Here is a 19509-nt window from a genome sequence, read left to right as displayed (position 1 = left end):
CTTTCCCCACCATTGACGAGTTATCTCATCTTTTAGAAGAAAACGCTTCCCCGCCGAAGCTTTTTACGGCTTTTCGTGTTTTCACTGTTATACACTTGGGGGCGCTATTACACATCTTCTGAACGAGTACAAAACCTCCCAAACAAAAACACATGTGTACAGGATGGAGAAACGAGCGATCTCTTATGTAAACAGATGCATATGAAAAAATAATGCGATCATACAGCATATAAATGAAAACTGCATAATGTTACAGAGTCAAGTGTTGATCCAGGAAGTGATATATGTCTGTGCAAGCTTTGGTGGTGTTGATGGAAGCGATTTACTGGATTTATGCTTTGATAATCTACTGAATATTATCCAGATGTAGTTTTTGACAAAAATGTGATTTTCTCACCTATTTGCTCAAAATTATGCATTTTTATGAAACCTACCTATATTCAAGTGTTGGTAAAAAAAAGAATGCTTTAAGCTAGAATAAAACAGATTGTTTTGTTTAAAAGTAGAGGCTCTGATCTTTACTTTGCTGTATTGCATATTCAAATATTCATACAGCAAAATATACTGGAGGCCATCAAATTTTAGTGAAAATCATCAAAATCGCTGGCAGTGGCTGGTAACTTTTTTCAAAAATGCTGGTGGGGAAAGAGTTAATAACCAATGTCTTTGCTGCTGACTTTCAATGATCCAATTCAACCATACTAATAGGCAAAAATGACTTTAAATAAACAGAACATTTGTGTTTCATTTTTTTCATTTATTTCTGAAAAATGTTGAACTTTCTTCTCTTACATCCTATTCTTCCTGCAACCCAGAATACAGCACAGCTGTATTATTTTGTATTTTTCAGGTTTGTTTGAGCTGCGCCCTCTACTGGACAGACGTGAATTTACATTCCCTTTCCTTTCCTACAAGCCCTTTCCTTTTGCTGTGAAAGGGCTTTTACATTTGCCAAAAATATAACTATTTTATATTAAAAACAAACAAGAAAGCCCAGCCCAGATAAGAAAAAGTAACGTAATGCATTACTTACTTACAGTAACTAAGTACTGTAATTGTAAAAGTAACTTTCCGCAACACTGCTGCCTCCTGGTGTTGCATGGTTTCTCCATAGTTTTTATTCTCCATTATCCAACATCACATGGAGTTTGTTCTTTGTCACAGTTACCTTTGGCTTGCTCAATAGGAAACAAAAGATATTATGTACTATGCACAACGTCTTTTGAAGTACTATGGCTTGATTTTTAATTAACTCTTGCTTAGGGGTGATGAAAATTTGCTGTTCTGATCTGTGCCGCTCGAGCCGCAAACCGTTTCAGATGGTTCAGTCCAATTTATCTTCGAATCTCTTTAAAGATTTAAAGCCTTAGACCCCACACGGGCATTACATTTCCACTTATCACCACAGACTAACAGTTGTCAAACGCTCCATTGCTAAACGACAGAATTGGCAGGTTGACTGGTGAGTCCCTGTGAATAGCCACAGGCACACAAAAACCAGACAGATTGGTGCCCAAGTCAGAGACTCCATTTAGAAACGCTGATGTATGTGTGCTAAACACCAAAGAGAGTGGAAATGTGGCTTATTAACTTCGGGACTGACACTGCCTCTAGGAATACACAGCGAATGTGAAGCAGGAGAATGAAAAACAGACAAACAGTGAGGAGGCGGAGGGAAAAAAAACAGAACAATACTGTCTTTTTCTTGCTCGCTGTTCAGTGCTTCGAGTTCAATGCTTCGAGTCAACTCAGAATGTCTTATACTGAAACTCAAAACACACAGAGGCACCCTTGTGGGATATTCCCAGAGGACAGCGGCTTTCAAAACCAAACTTTAGTCTCTTATTAAGCTTCAAAGCCAGAGTGATATGCACCAAAACTAGCTTTAAGTAAGCCATATGACTAAGTATTAAAACAAAATGAACATAACTGTCATTTCAATGGTAGCTGAGGGCTCTTTGTGCCTATAGGAACTATTCATTTTAAATCTTTTACACTGAGTTTAAGTTCTAAGGAACATTACATTTCTCCCTCTTTTCCTCTGACAATTCCTTGCAATTACTGCCTCATCTGATTCTGTATTTTTACCTTTTTATAGACAAAATGGTCCTTGTGCATCACTGGCAATGGCTTTAAAGTGTCAAAATAAGAAGTTAAAGTGTCAGGATTCGAGTCTTAGTAGCCTCGCTTTGAAGAAAGAGCCATCAAAGTTTAAAACATGCACTTGGTTCCTTTTGACTTGCTCTCTTTTCTGAATATAATAATTCAACGATGAGTCATGAGACTGTCTTTTGTGCTTACAGTTAATGTGAGGTGATGCTCAACTCATTTGGCATCTGTAGCTTGATGCATAAAAGAATATTCAACAAGAAAAAAAAATACAGGATGGGACAGCGGTGTTGATGCATTTCCACAGTTACATCTAGCAAAAAGTTTGGTTTACATTTTCATATTTAAAATATAATAATGTATATTTCTAACACTACACTTTGCGTTATACTATCTTGGTATCACTGCTGCGAGTTTTTATAACACAGGGAGTGATGGTAATTTTGACATATTTCTCTCATCAGACAGCTGTAATCAATCTCTCAATCAATCTTTTTGTACTCTTTCATGGAAAACGCTATCATGGAATTATTCTGTTGGAGCAAACGGGAATGCAAAAAATAGTCTCCTGTTCACCGTTTTAGAAGTTTATGCAACTATGACCCCTTTTGAACGTCCCGTAAATGTGAAAAGGGTCCATTAAAGGGATACTCCACCCAAAAATGAACATTCACTCATCATTTACTCATCCTCATGCCATTCCAGATGTGCATGAGCTTTCTTTCTTCAGTGGAACACAAATGGAGATTTGTAGAAAAATAATGCAATGGAAATGATGGTAATCCATACGAGCTCAGTTGATGAATCAATGTCTTCTGATGCGAAACTGATGTGAGAAAAATCCTAATGAATTAAACTTGGAAGTGATGGTTTATAGTTTAAAAACTTTAACATATTCACATTTTTTTCAAACACACCTATTGTTTTGCTTCAGAAGACGATGCATCAAGTGCCCCGCTAATCTTGTTGGCTGGATTTAGCTGGTCTTTCAGATTGATCATAGCTGTTTTGCAGGCTGGTTTTACAGGGGTTGTGACCACTTCTGTTTGGGAGACCAGCTATTTCCAGCTTAAACCAGCTAATGGGGTCAATATGGGTTACTGTCATTTCATTTTATGTAGTTTTTGAAACTTTAACTTTCAGGGACTCACACATTGACATCATATGGACTCATAGAGAATCTCAGTTTGTGTTCCACAGAAGAAAGAAAGTCACATACATCTGGGTGGAGTCATTTACATTTTTGGGTGGAGTATCCCTTTAAGGCCCGTCACACAAAACGCAAAGCGAAAAATGGCAGATTAATGGTCTTTTCACACCATAGCGAAACGAATATGCATCAGGTCGGAGGAAACACAAAATTCCTGCTTGTACAATAGAGGGTGCAACATGAACCGTTAGCCAATGACACAAGAGCGGGACAGAATCTTATGAGAAGGGAAAATCCATGTTGACTTCTACCTGCTGGATTTTGCTGCTGGATAAAATGTCAAAGCTGGACGGGAAGCGGAATAATGTAATGCACCCATCCCAAAGCTAATGTGGAGTACAAGTCATCAGCACTGTTTCCAGTGTGTTAGAGCCACCAAATACTACGATGTGTTGAACCAAAACTCAAAAATTATTTGATGGCCTCTAATTGCCAGAAAGCAAAAAACTGACATGCTGAGTGTACAAAGCAACTTTGGTTTGTCAGTAGGTAGGGATGTAATGATGCACCCAAAACCAGTTGAAAATCGATGAAAATATGTGACGATTCAAGTCGATTGAGATGTTCAATGAATCGCGATACAGTTGAGGGCAGGGGTTTATATAAATGCATCTCTGAGGAGAACTGACTGTCTTCAGAAAAGTTTAGATGGTATTTTATTTTCATCTTGTCTCTGTATAAACCAGTTTGGAGTAGACGTCACAGTTACGTCACTTGCAGCTGCGAGCACATTATGCAAATCATTTTTATAGAATACTGTCATCAAAGACGCCATTTGTAGCTAAACGCAGACGTTTAAACGGACAAACTATGGATGATACCTGCTACGATTACCCTACTTTTAAAGCATAAATTTGATTTAAACAATAGGTCTATATAATATTCACATATGCAGTTCATGCAGACATATTGTATTAGCCCTGTATTTACACCATGAAATACTATTTAAACCTATAAAGTTTTCCTATTTTATCTCACAACTCTGACTTTTTTCTCGCAAATGCAAGTTTATCTCCTAGTTCGGACTTTATAACTCAATTTAACTCAACAATTGCAAGTTTGTCAATTCTGAGGAAAAAAGCCAGAAGTGTGGAGTTATAAACTCATGATTCTGAGATGAGGGCAAAAGAGAGAATGACGAGTTGATTTTTCTTATCAGAATTGTGAGATACAATCTCGGAATTGTGAGAAAAAAAGTCCAAATTTTGAAATATAAACTAAAATTTTTATTCCATGGCTTGCGTAGACTGCTACTTTAAATTTTTTATTTTCTGTCACCAGATAGACTCCGCCCACAAAAAACTTCATCACTGTTTGCAAAAACCGAAATTGGTCTATAATGCATATTAAAGTAGTGTTTATAAGCAAAGCTGCTTTGTTTACAGCGGTAAACAAGGAAACACTGCTGTTCCACAAGCGCCACCTGCTGTCAGAGAGTGAATCAGCATCTTATTCAGCCCACCTGCTGATTCTGTTTTGTGCAGATATGTTTTATGTAGCATAATTTCACAAAGTTAAAATCAGACCGTTTTGTTTTTGCCTCTCATACTAAAATGATACAATCTAATTTAATAATTTAAAGTTCGTGCTGCATGTTTGCAGCATCTTTGTTTGGATCGGGATTAAAATGCAGTGGCTGCTTCTACTTTTAAATGGAAAGAGCAGACAAAGCCTTAGTTTGTTTATATGAAGAGATTTCTTTTATTTATATTATTTATTTGATTTGGGATTTGTTTTAAAATTTACATTTAGTTTTGTTATTTGACATATTTCAGTTTCACAAAGAAATGCGCAGCATTTTATCTGAGAAATAATAAGACACTTTTTCATTTCTAATTTGTCTTAAATCTGACTTTGTTAAAAAAAAAAACATGTTGTGAGAAAATCCTATCCTGAATCATATTGCATCATATTGCGTTGAGTGAATCGTTACGTCCCTATCAGTATGCAAATGTCCAAATATCCATGTATCTCAAGTTTAATGTATTTATATTAATGTACCCTGTATTAATATTCTGTCATTAAAAAGTGCAGCTGGCTTCAACAATTTCTTTGGACATTATAGTAAAATGCAGAAAGACATAGGCTTGATGTAGATTTTTGCAACAGTGCTCTTCACTCATCTCCACCATATTCCTCCAAATAAATAAAAAATACAATAACAGATTTAGAAAAGACAAACAGGAGATTGAATGAGTTATAACATCAAATTAGTTACACTAAGGTCCATTTTTTCTTAGTTTAGCCCAATATATTTGCCAATCTTGATGTGAACAGACCTTTCAGATGCATTTTCATTTCACATTTGTTAAGAAGCCTCAACTTTCAAAAAAAAGATTGCTCGCTAACAACATTATCATACAGATTTCATTATCATACAAATTTGTGTGTAATGGCAGGAGATGATTTTTACCTATAATATAATATACAGTAAACAGAAATCATGTTCTAGGGTCTATATTGACAAGTTTGACTCAATAGGAAAGCTCAATCCTCTATTCTGGTTCGAGCCTTTTTTTTTTCAGAGCACGCTTTTCATTGCACAAGGATCCCCTTATAATCAGCGTGTTTCATATCGGTCTGTGCCCCCATGGAATTATAAGAATAGCAAAGGAGGATTATTAAGAAGGATTTAACACTCTCTGTTCCTCGACTTGCAGTAGCATTTCAGGGTGTTGTTACAGCGGTTAAAGAGCACAACGGTGTCCCTGGTACTCTTTTAAAAGCTGGAAGTTGTGCTAGCATGTAATTACCCAAAGTATAACTCACAGTTGAGGCTTAATACGCAGCTCATAAAGTCTGGTAATGAGATTTAATGGCTCCCATAGACGCATCTCGCGTCATCAGTTTTGGATGGTGCAAATTCTACAGATGCTTTGTGGGCAGGTATTGCTTTGGGGCTTCACCGCGTTCCCTGTGAATATTAATGCAAGCAACTCAATTTATCTCTGCGCTGAGAGATCAGGCTTAGAGAGTCCATTCCAGCTAAAGAGACACTATTCACGTTTTCTTTCTAAGAAAAATATTTGATTGCAATCAATATTGAGAAATTAAATATAACATAATATATTAATATTGAGCAGTCAGCGGAGAAATATTATATATCTAACATTAAATTACCTGAGGTTTAATGGCAACAAACAAGTGCTTTGTGTATGTTCAGCACAAGCTCGCTGGTGTAAAGCTATGTTACTGTGAACAGGAATGTCTAATTATACTTTCATTAACACAGCAGATGTCCTAGTTTAAGCTCTGGTTTTATAACCACAGTAGTGACGGAAATTAATTTTTTCATTAAGGGGCGATATTTGCCTTAAACTGATTTCCAGGGGCATTTTTTACATTTATACTGGCATTTTCTAACCTTATTAAATGTATCCGTCATCTTTTTCCAAATTCTTAAATTTAATCCAATTTAATTAGAATAATAAGAAACTATAGGGCTGTTACCTATCTAATAAATCAGCATCAACGAAAGCCATCTTTGCACTGCAGAGGTGGAACAGAAGCAGCATCTGAAGCAGCATTTAGGTGCATTTACAGAAGCTCTTTAATGCAACTCCGAGGTGGCATGAATGAACATCAAGAGGACCCCAGGGAACATTAAAAAATTTAAAAAAGCAATTCATGACAAAGTCAGTCAAGTCATCTTTATGAGTGAGTCATTGAATCATTCATTCACCTGATTTATTTCAAATCTGATTCTTTTTCACATTCAAATGTCATATTAAAACTAAAATCTAACTTTATTAATTAACAAGATTTACATTTAGAAAATTAAGATTAGTAAAATTAGTAGAACTATTATTATTATTTGATCAACTTTCTAAAGTTTTCTAAAAAGAGATTGGGGAAAAAAATAAACACGGGTACCAATATTTTTGGCAGCAACTGCAAGTATCATATCTGATTCTGTGGTTCAGATTTTGTATGGCCAAGGTCAATTGTAAATGCTAGCTCACTAACTAGTTCAAATTCTACATAACACTATTAATGTAACAACAAGGTACAATCACTCCACAATCACAAACAGGATATAGCAGCTGGACAAGTGTTTAAAGACATGACGTAAACATGCAAGAACGGATGAAGCAAGCCTGGAATTTCCTATGAAATTTGACCCGATAGCTCAAAATTTTAATCAATACTGTACACTTAACTTAGTAGATTGGAGTAAGGCAAAACAAACTCAACAAAACCACTGGTTTCTCATTGGCAACTCACAACCAGCCTGATTTTGCTGCACTGCCCTGATCACCCACTAATGGTAATTATGATAATTCAGTTGTTAATTACATTTTCATGTGAGTGCCAGAATGAAAACAGGCTCAACACATGCATTCCCGTTATGCATGGTGGGCCGGTTAACATTTGGTGTGTCGACTTAATTGTGGCTTGAAGGGGGGGAAGGAGGATCCAGGAATTTCAAGGCTCGACCTTTGCATGCACACGGCTGAGGACGGCAACAGAAATGGAAACAATCTGGCCTAGTGAAAAGGGGTAGTGCTGCTAAAGCACAGCAGGCACCAGTGCCACTTACCATAGTTTTTATGGAGTTATTTTTATGCTACAACTCTGCACACACAACGTGATATTTTGAGCGCACAAAAAAAGTATTGTACATACAAACAAATGTGAACTCAGTATTGAGCAAACTAAAATCATTTGGCACTGAAAAGCTTATCTGGTTATGTGCTGATGTCCCCATTTGGATAAAATTCTGACATCAGAGTCCATTACATGTGCAAGATCTCACTGGCTTTGTCTCCTCATACATACTCGGTGTGCTCAGAGCTCTCACTGCTCACATGCTCAACGGCGCACAGCATTGTGCCAGACTTTCAGCCAATGAAGGTTGAGGAGGGAAATATTTATGACTAGGTATATTGTTTTAGAAAAAAAATTTGTCACATTGCCCTTCTTTGCAAAAAGATACATGGTTTTACAAAACAATAATTCTTTACATGTGTGCCTTTCTGCACATAAAATATACTCCTGCATGCACATGGTATTGGCACAGTAATTTTCACAGTTTCTGTTTAATTATTCTTGCTAATAGAAGAATGTTGTCTAATGGCTCACAATCACATTTAATGGCTCTTGATGACTGATCTTTTCTTCTCTGGCAAGTCATTCCTCAAACCTTGTTGTAAGGCAATCATACATGCATTTGGCCATGCAACGACTATCGCGTTAACCATCTGGTGTTGTTTGTGCATTTTTGACAGAAAAACTAATACAGTCCATAGGCGTGACAATACACACACACACACACACACACACACACACAAACACATATATATATATATTTATTTTATTATTTTTTTTTTTTTACTTCATCGAAATGGTAAAAAACTTGGTAAAGGTTTTGGCACTTGCTATGTGAACACACACATACACAAAAAAGGGCATGATTCGTAAAGGATAAATGATCCTGAAAAAAATAGCCCTTGTACTGTTCGACATAAAAAAAAAATGACCCCATTGAAAATGAATGGGAAGCAGATTTCATCTAGTGGAACCGTTTGGTACTGCGCCCAAACAAAATCTTACTGAAAGCTCGATTTTTTTATTTATGGCTTTGATTTTCTTGCAGTTTTAGAGTAATGTTTTGGAAATATATATTTCATATACATTTTGAAATAGTATTTTTGTGCATTTTTTCATAATAATAAACTTTTCACTTCAGCAATAATCTGCCAAGTTTTACAATATATGTGAAGTTACCACACACCAAATGATATTGGGATTGTCGAAATATATTGAAAACCCAATTCTTAAGGAAATTAATCAGATACCAGTGGGAACAAATTGAGACAATTTTCTTCTAGGCTTCTCAGACGCTTTTGTGAAACATGGCAATTGTGAAGATCCCCCTGCAGTTCCTGGTCTGAGCTTATGTATGAGATTTACCGGGTTATGGCCATAATAGAGGGGAACAGGACTGCAAAGACTCATCAGCCACTTGAGCCGAGCAATTGAGAGCCTAGTTTGGCTCACTGCTATAATATGCCTTCACTGTGACAATCACACAAAATGGTAATCCCATGCACTTGAGCTATTTTGATTTAGAGGACTCTCTTTCAAGGATCTGTCCTCTACAGTACTCAAAATTAAAACTAAATCAGCCTACGCTCTACAGACAAATCAGACACAACAAAGACCATAATGAATCTTACCTTCGTCCGGATCGGGTGGCCCAAATTCCAGATTGTATCGCAGAATGTAAAAATTATTCCACACATACAGCTGGTTATCCCTCGGGTTGTAATCCACAGCTGCAATGTACTGATACTGGTTAGGGAAGAGCATACTGACATAGTCCCCTTGCCCTAGTTTGGTGTTATACACATAGTCAATTTGGCTCTTACTGGCCTCGCTTTCATTCTCCTCATAGGTGGAACGGACAACGTGAAGAATGCCGCACACCATGAAGGCATTGGAGGCCGAGCGTTTGTCGTAGACGGTCTCCCATGTGACCTCAAAGCGCAGAGTATAAGGATTGAGCTGGCTGAGAACGATACGTCCGTTATTCTGCTCGGTGGCATAGATGACCCACAGTCCCCGTTCATCAACCGCCAAGTCGATGTCCGTTTTCCCACCCCAGCGATAGGGCGAGGTGTCGTGGTAGTTGGCATTGGCGACTATGGCCTCCCCGCTCTTTATCCGAGTCCGCAAGTCAAACTTGACGATATTTCGCGTGCGTTCCTTGTTGAAGAAGATGGCCCCGTCGTAGGCCACAAATCCAGTTCCGTCAACGCGGTGCGGAAGCTTGTAGGTAGTCGTCTGTCGACCGCTTCGCAAGTCGTCGAGTGAGGCGTACTCTATGAGCGTGTCGGTGCGGTACGGTGTCCATGGCATGAAGTAGGTCTTGTCCCCCGCCTGCAGGGGGTCTTTGCACCACGCTCCAGATTGCTGTTCAGCCTCAAAGACAAAGGCTGGATCTCCTACTGCTTTCAGAGTCCCAGGGCAAATAAAAACTGGGAAGAAAGGTCGAGAACAAGAGTTAGAAAATGAACCAGCAGTGCACTCTGTAATGACCTTATATGCATTCTTTGGGTCCAATTCTTTGGGTATGGGTAAGTAAAACATGGATTTCCGAAGCTAATGTACCACAATATCATTTTTGCAGTCATAATTGGTGTCGCGTGCATAGTCAAAAGAAAACGAGAGGTTAAGTGAGAGGCTGTTTTGAGGTGGCTTTGCTCCCTGAGATTGTTCTCAAACAAGTTTAACTGAGAGGAACAGACAGGAGGGAAAAAGAGGACGGCAAAAAAGTCCTGTAAATGAAAAAAGATGAGAGAAACAATGCTAATGGACAGATAACATTCATTTGGATTATCTACGTTCACGATTCTTTTATGTCGACAGTATGGGGAGGGTTTGTCGGATTTGTTGCAAATGCCATACCTTTGAAAGTAAACACACATACATGGATCATGTCTGAGGAAAGAACCGACGACACATGAGAGGCAAGAGGAAAGGACACGACGGTCGAGGGAACAGGATGACAATGCTGTTCAGGACAGATAGGATGAAAGCCAAAGGAAAGAGTCTTCACTCTGGTCACCGAGGAACGAATATGAGAGCGAGGCCTTTGCCAAACACACCCGTCATTGGTTGTTGAACCAGTTGGAAATGCAAAGTCTGTGGTGAACAGCATATCACATGCAGATGGCCTCTCTCTCCCATCAATATCATTGAAGGAAAAAGCCAAATAAAATTAAGCCAAAGTTCATTGTACATGAAACAACAGTGCCAAAGAGCTTATCGTACTTTAACGTGAAGTGTGCAATTGTTGCGCTACTTGAGGCATTGAATAGAATGGCATAAAAAATGTTTCCAAACAGGTTTTCAAAACCAGTTTCCAAAACAAAACGGTCCTACCTTAGTCTCACCATCGGTTGGAGTCAAAGTTGGGTTGGACTAGACACTTAAATACAGAGAGTAATGTGTCAATAACCCCACAGTGTTTACACTTTGCAGGGAATCAAATGAAAGACAGCTTACTTTTAATTGGCTCCGCAGATTATACTGGGATTATAAAGCATTTTATCGAAAAAATTACACACATCACCTTGGAAAATGGACAATAATATACAATATAGAGCACAGAAGATATCTATGTATAAACAATATAAAAAGAGGTTGATTTTTGACAACCTCCAACCCAACATTTTCTGGGCTTGGGTTCGACAGATCTTGTCCATCTTGATATCATGTAGGCAATGGGGTGGCGGGGGAGGTGGAGGTTTGGGGTCAGTGGGAAGGGTTTGAAACCATACAACACAAAACAAGGAGCTGAGGACTGAGGAGCCAGAGCAGTCATTTACCTTTTTGCTCCACTTCTATTTTGAGCCGTGGAAAAACAAGAGAATGGAAAGAGCGTCAAGGGAGAGAAAAGATTAGAAGAGCCCCCCCAAAAAACCTTACATTTACATATACAGGCCAATACGTTTACGTCAAAGAAGAGACCATCCAATGAGAAAAATTTACAGAATATGCAGAAGAAGAAAAAAAAAGTTCAAAGAAAAACGCTTAGGGACAACACCTGTGTTACTGAGAATAAGGTTTAATTAATCATGTTGCTATCAGTGGACACCTAGCAACAAAGAGGGAAGTTAGCGGTTAGACAGCAGGAGAAAGAAAAACGAGAAGATAAAGAGGTAGACAGATATTAAAAGGTATTTAAAAAGGACACAAGCATACAATATTTTCTTTCAACCATTAATTGTCTAATTTCAAATATTCTCCAAGATTAGATGAGATTGCAGTTGAACAACATTATCATGAACAATATACTGTCACAAAAACAAATTATACATGTATAGGCAAGTCAGTTAATGTGTTAATTTATATTTTCATGACCTCGTGACAATTTAAGTGAATTACAAAAAAGTGACTAAAAATGCTGAAAACCAGGAACGAAGAAAGCAGCGTGGGAACAATCTTGGATCATGAATATTAATCAAGTGTCAATGTTTGCGCACTAATTTTCCTGTAAGGGAGAAGGATTAGCTCTGCAATGGCCATCTATTCAGTCCACTGCCAAAGAAATATCTGACTTGCCAGCAGGCTTCTATTCGGTTTTTAAAGTTATCATTAAAACGAAAAGCCAAGTAAAGCGAAATAAAGTTTGGGGTCTGTAAGATTTTATGTTTTTGAAAGAAGCTGCCTCACCAAGTCTGCATGTGCTTGATCAAAAATACAGAAAAAAGCTGTACTATTACATTTTAAAATCTTTTTTGATATTTTAATATATTGTAAAATGTAATTTATTTCTGTGATCAAAGCTGAATTTTCAGCATCATTACTCCAGTCTTCAGTGTCACATGATCTTCAGAAATCATTCTAATATGCTGATTTGCTGCTCAAGAAACATTACTGATTATTATCAATGTTGAAAACATATCATTTTTGTGGAAACTGTGAAACATTATAGGATACTTTTATGAATAGAAAGTCCAAAAGAACAGCATTTAGGGTGCTTTCACACTTGGTTCGATTGCTTGGTCCGAACCCGAGTTAGATTGCTCCCCCCTCCCCCTGCCCCCGCTGGACTGTGTTCACATTATATTATTTGGGTCCGAACCGCGGTTCGTTTGCGTCATCAGGCCAGCAGCTGTTTACCCCGTTGCTTAGTAACGATGGCGCAGGAGAAGATGGCAAAATGCGTAGCATTGCTCTCTTCAATTTTATATTTATGCTTTTGAACCGTTGGTTTTGTTTCCAAAGCTTCAGTACACAACGGCACTTACGTCTGCCTTATGCAAATGCTCTAAAGAACGCTGCCCAGACCACCCTTTTTAAGCGGACTCTGGTACGGTTCGTGGGTGCGCACCTGAGTTTGGAAGACAGCGTTCACATCATCCAAAAGAACCGAACTCTGACGTCAATCGAACCCGGGTGCGCACCAAAAGTGCTAGTGTGGATTACAGAACCGGCTTTACTGATAAGATGCGCGTTAAATATCGCATGCGATTTATCGTGCAGCCCTAATTTAAACCACCGATTCTTTGCAGACTCATCTTTTGGAAGTGAAAATAAATTTACTTTCACAGCGTCTTCTTGACATGATGTTAACCACATGAACAAACTACAGTGTTTGAGGGCGGGTCAAGTTGTTCGCGGCCAGCCAACATAGATCATAGGCGGGCATTGTGCAAATGTGTTACGTGTAGCCGTCACGGAAGAGGGATTCGAATTACTGACTTATTTAGGCTGTTCAGAGTCGATTCTTTCTTTTTGGGAGACAATAACTTTATCATGCACTTTGCATATCATTACATGCATGCAAGGTCAAAAAATGCTTTCATTTTCTCAAAATATTAAATATAAATATCAAAAATTTTATATCAGCTCATTTTCCAACGATTCTCAAACGATTCGTTCGAAGCAGTTCTAAGATTCACTCTCTCTAAGCCCCTCCTTTCTTTGAGCTTACTCTGCTCTGATTGGTCAGATGGCCCAGTCTGTTGTGATTGGTCTACCGCGTTCAGTGCATGTCGGAAACAATATGCCCATTGCCATAGTTCTGTGTTTTGAATGCTCGATAGAAAATATAAACATCTATTATTTATCATCCTTACAAGTTACGATATCGTTTATATTCACATACAGCTACATTACACACTGCATGAAAGGCAATATTGGAAATGGCATAAAAGGGGCACTTTAACATTCTTAATGCATTTACTGTGACTTTTGATCAGTTTAATGAATCCTTGTTGAATGAAAGCATTTTCATTCACAAGTTGAAAAAGTGGTCACACTTTAGTTTGGAGATCAATTCTCATTATTAACTAACTATTAACTATCACTTTTGCCTCAGTAAACTCCTAATTTGCTGCTTATTAACAGTTAGTAATGTAGTTAAGTTTAGAGATTAAGGGATCTAAAATATGGCAATGCAGAATAAGGCATTAATATGTGCTTTATAAGTACTAATAAACGATTGGTCAGATGGCCCAGTCTGTTGTGATTGGTCTACCGCGTTCAGTGCATGTCGGAAACAATATGCCCATTGCCATAGTTCTGTGTTTTGAATGCTCGATAGAAAATATAAACATCTATTATTTATCATCCTTACAAGTTACGATTCAGTGGATCCAGCTGGTCCAAATAAACTGGGTACTGAGCCATCTTTCAAGAGCAAGCGTTTGCGAATCCCGCCAGATTACAGAAGGGATTCAGTAAAATGACTGGAACACAAAGAAAGATTGGGGTTGTACTGCTGTGGTACAGTGGAAAAAATTAATTTAAACTAGGGCTGCACGATAAATCGCATACTTTTGCCTCAGTAAACTCCTAATTTGCTGCTTATTAACAGTTAGTAATGTAGTTAAGTTTAGAGATTAAGGGATCTAAAATATGGCAATGCAGAATAAGGCATTAATATGTGCTTTATAAGTACTAATAAACAGCCAATATGCTAGTAATAGGCATGCTACTAAGGAACTAGTTAATAGTGAAAATTGGTCCCATAAAGTGTTACCAAAAAAGTTAATGTAATTACCAAAAACATGAAAAATACAGAAAGAAATATGACTTTCAGAAGACATATCAAAGTCTTTAAAAAAATGTTGGTGTCCACAAACAGGACGTGGATACGGTCCTCCACCTGAAAAACTAGAGGCTTTCAATAGAGAGACAAACACAAAAAACAAAGCATCTGTAGAAAAGATGACTGAGAAGTATGTTTTATTCCTCAAGGATGCAACGGCCATCAGCTGCAAAAACTAGACAAAATATCAGAAATCCAAAATCTGTGCTGAAGATATTAAACACATTTCCATTTAATCACTGATGGAGAAACAACGGCACGAAGCTAAACGCTGAAACAGACAATGGCTCTGTTCCAAATCCTAATGAGCTGCTTACTGTATAGAGAGAGTAATTTAAGGCTTCATCGTTGCACTCCTAACATGCCAAATGTCTGTCTAAATCTATGGCAGCATTGCATGTTTCTTTCATGGATAAGGCAATCCCAGAATGCACTGCACTGATTATTTAGATTCATTTTAAATGTATATATTTTGCATGCATTTATATTATACACTATAATATATACCAACATATATAAATAATTGTATAAAAATAATAATATATTTCACACAGCAAATAAATGTAATATTGCATTTGTGTTTTGTATTTTTGCAGGTTATCATGTTATTTTCTTGGCAACATGGTAACAGTAATTGTGACAGTTGCTGTGCATGAAAAGAGTTTCAAATCACTTAAGAGGTTTCTTTCGTTCAGGATGCTTCCTATGAAGAGTAGCTCAATATGTTTTGGAACAGAGCAATAGTGTAGTATAAAACACAGATTTTACACTCAACCTGTTATTAAGCTCAATATGTACATTTACTTAAAGTGGTATATTATGTGTGGGCTGCTATTACTTATTCAACATCAAAACATGGGTCAAAGACAAAAAGGGGTTTTCAAGAATCAAAACAATAAAAGTCAATACAGGTTAAATGGTGTTGTTTTTTCATACATTAGAATCGGTCATACATTAGAATAATTTTTATTTCAAGAATCAAAACAATAAAAGTCAATACAGGTTAAATGGTGTTGTTTTTTCATACATTAGAATCGGTCCTGATAATTTTTATTTTTTTTTGAGCAAAAAAGAATGACTGTCATACATTTTTACCATGATTTACAGAAGACACCCACTAAAATGTCATTCAGTGTAACAACAGTTCATATAACAAACAATCTTGTCAGGCATATTTAGAACCAGAATCATATGACATTAAAAGACTCTATTTAAAGGCATAGATGACAAATCTGTCATCATTTACTCACCCTCAGGTTGTTCCAAACCCATATGAATTTCAAGAATGCTGGTAACCAACATGACTTCCATAGTATTTTTTTTTCTTTACTATGGGAGTCAATGCTACCGTCAACTGTTTTGTTAACAAACATTCTTCAAAGTATCTTCTTTTGTGTTGAACAGCAGAAAGAAACTCCTACAGGTTTGGAATACCTTGAGGGTAAATGATGACAGATTTTTCATTTTTGGGTGAACTATGCCTTTAAGGATCACAGTGCAGTCCTAAGAACTAATTCATCATAATTTTAAATCTTTCCCAATCTTTGCCACTATCCTTCAAACCGCTAGGTTTTACCCATTTGTCAACAAGAAGTTTTGAATCCTTTAAAATATATTATACAGGTTTTAGGGATTTTTTATTATTATCATCTAAAAAAAAAAAAAAGAAAAACACTTAAAGGAACACTCCACTATTTTTGAAAATAGTTTTCCAGCCGATATGGCTAGGAACTATACTCTCATTCCGGCGTAATAATCAAGGAACTTTGCTGACATACCATGGGTGCAGCAGGCGCAATGATATTACGCAGCGCCTGAAAATAGGCTAACTTAGAAGAGAAGAGGCCAGAAGAGTCAAGTTTTAAATAGGAAAAATATCGAAACTCTTTGGTCATTTTTGAGCGAGATGCTAACGGTCTAATCAGATTCAATGATCTATGCTAAGCTACAGCTAAAAGTGCTACCGCCAGACCCGGAGATCGGCTGAATGGATTCGAAAACGGTAAAACTCAACTGTTTAACTCTAGGGGAGTTGGAAAATTAGCCTATTTTCAAAAATAGTGGAGTGTTCCTTTAAACATTATATACCATACCAAATTACATAATGTTACATTTCAGCATTTTGCTGTTCTACTATGTTGCAAACAATTTACAGTAAATTAAAGATAAAATTGTTATTGTTATTGTTATTATTATTGTTTGGTATCATGTGCAGTAATTCAGAATATTTGTAAGATCACTTACTGTATGGCACACATTCATACTGGACCTCAAGATACTTGTACGTCCCAGGACATGGATCTGGAAAGACATCCGAGCCAGTGATGACAACACACTGCGTCCGATTGTTACACCTGAAGCACCAAACAAAATTCAACAGAATTAATGGACAAAAATTCTCAGAGAGGTTTTTACGATGCTGACTGATAGCATACTAGAGTACACTATCAGCACAATAAAATGCTCCCCATCAAGCCAAGTCACTTAAAGGGATAGTTCACCCAAAAAGGAAAATTTGCTGTTAATTTACTCACCCTCTGGATTACAGGTAATAATGTTGTAAATGATATTCAGTTTCTTGCACAGACTGATCGCTTCACTTCATAAGACCTCAATATATCGTCAGGAGCCACGGGTATTAATTTGAATATGCTTTTTTTGACTCTTAAAATGACGGTAGCCATTGACTTGCATTTTATGAACACCCAAAGACCATAGTTTCAGCTAAAAATCTTCTTTACTGTTCTATTAAAGACAAAAGTCACCTACATCTGGGATGGCCTGGGGATAAGTAAATTAACAGCAAATTTTCATTTTGGGTGAACTATCCCTTTAAGTCTACTTTATGGCGAATTTTCAAAAATTACCCAATTTATCATAAAAGGGGAAAAAAAATATTCAAACATTGATATAATCAATAGTGACAGTCCTAGTTACTTAAAATGAATATATAGTTATGAGGATCATATATTTATTTATATATTTATATAATGCGCCAAATCTACAATTTTAGTTAAGTTGGATTTTTAAGTCAACAAATTTTACATTGTTATAACTAATTAAAGCAGCATTTTTTTTTACAGTGCATAGGAGTGTGTTCAACATAACACCTTTCTTCGGCTTTGAAGTTTTGACTTCACATTAAGACCTTACGTGATCTTTTCCCACACATCTAGATTGGTTATGTGTCCATCATGCTTCTGCATGAAGAAGTCTTGTATATTTTTTTGTTAATTGCACCTTCCTTGCATCATGTTCTGCATGCACCGAGTGCGGCTGTGTTAATACATGCTTACACATCCTCATGTTAACCACAAGACAGTTTGGCTTTAGGCTAACTGGGGGGGGAATTAATTAATTAAGAAAAAAATCATTAATTCTAACTCAAGGCCAACTGCAAGTAATTCTGACGAGGAATATAAAACAGAAAAGAAAAAAAAGTGCAGAAAACCCTAAAGGACGTTCAAATCCCGCAGCACTGAATATGAATACAACCTGAGAATTTCCTCTGTGGTGCTGGTAATGGTAAATGATGACTGAATTTTCATTTTTGGATGAACTAACCCCATGTTGTTTTCTGCTGGTTAACTCTGATGACTGAATGAGTAGCCAAACTCCTGACAGCTGAATAATGGACAGTCGACTTCCAGTTTTTGGGCTTTTCACACTGTTTAACCTTGGCTTATTGTCTCTTTAAACCCTGATTGCTCCGGAGCAGGGTTAGCACCAGGGTTGCCAAGTCTGTGGTTTTCCCGTTGAATTGGGCTCCTTTTAAACTGTTGCTGCTGGCGGTTTCTTTTTTTCCCTGTAGGTTAAAAGTTTGACATATTGCATAAACTGTATTTGACTGAAATGCTTGTATTTAATTTTTTTTTACCCATTTTACAATCTACCAATGCCAAAACTGTGCTGGATCATGCATTTTGTGAGGGGGAAAGGCCACTGGTGGAGAGCCTTTGAGCTTCTTTATGAATATAGACAGTTTTTATGATTACAACTAGTCTGTACAGTGGTTTTCAATTTAAAATTGTTTGTACTGCATAACAGTGATTGCAAAAATAAATGTATTTTAGATTTTTATATTTTTGGGTCATTGGGCTAGTTTTTTTTACTCAGATCTGGCAACCCAGGTTAGCAAAGCAATACAGTGTGCAACAATGCAGTGTTAGAGTGTAACAGCAACAATTTTGAATGTTACCATATTATTACTGCATTTACCCTTTTTTATTCATTAAAAAATGTAGAAATTCTTTGAAATTTCAAGTGATGCACAAACCACACCAAGAAAACTAAGATGTGTGTGTGTGTGTGTGTGTGTGTGTGTGTCTGTCTGTGTGCGTGTCTGTCTGTCTGTCTGTGTGTCTGTGTCTGTCTGTCTGTCTGTCTGTGTGTCTGTCTGTCTGTCTGTCTGTGTGTGTGTGTGTGCGTGCGTGTGTGTGTGTGTGTGTGTGTGTCTGTCTGTCTGTCTGTGTGTGTGCGCGTGTCTGTCTGTTTGTCTGTCTGTCTGTGTGTGTGTTTGTCTGTGTGTGTGTGCGCCTGTATGTCTGTGTGTGTGTGTGTGTGTGTGTCTGTCTGTCTGTGTATTCAAATTTTAAATATATAATTGCATTAAATCTTTATAAGAACA

At 37.2% G+C, this 19509-nt stretch overlaps 1 protein-coding gene across 4 annotated transcripts in view; it reads right to left on the bottom strand.

Annotated features, from left to right (window-relative positions):
- LOC107671708 (adhesion G protein-coupled receptor L2-like) overlaps positions 1–19509 on the bottom strand; it is a 122913-nt gene that overhangs the window by 53429 nt on the left and 49975 nt on the right. For 2 of the 4 annotated variants that reach the window (XM_016464640.1, XM_016464642.1), the window contains exons 4-5: positions 17127–17236; positions 9499–10299 (exon numbers count right to left, since the gene is read on the bottom strand). In XM_016464640.1, coding sequence (XP_016320126.1) covers positions 9499–10299; positions 17127–17236 — 911 coding nt within the window. Of the gene's footprint in view, positions 1–9498; positions 10300–11652; positions 11668–17126; positions 17237–19509 lie in introns of all 4 variants that reach the window. The other 2 variants (XM_016464639.1, XM_016464641.1) reach the window with 2 other exon arrangements.

Source organism: Sinocyclocheilus anshuiensis, unplaced genomic scaffold (assembly GCF_001515605.1).
Source record: "Sinocyclocheilus anshuiensis isolate Anshui unplaced genomic scaffold, SAMN03320099.WGS_v1.1 scaffold524, whole genome shotgun sequence".
In the NCBI taxonomy this organism is placed as follows: Eukaryota; Metazoa; Chordata; class Actinopteri; order Cypriniformes; family Cyprinidae; genus Sinocyclocheilus; species Sinocyclocheilus anshuiensis.
Note: the sequence above shows the minus strand (reverse complement) of the source record. Positions and strands in the feature narration are given on the sequence as shown.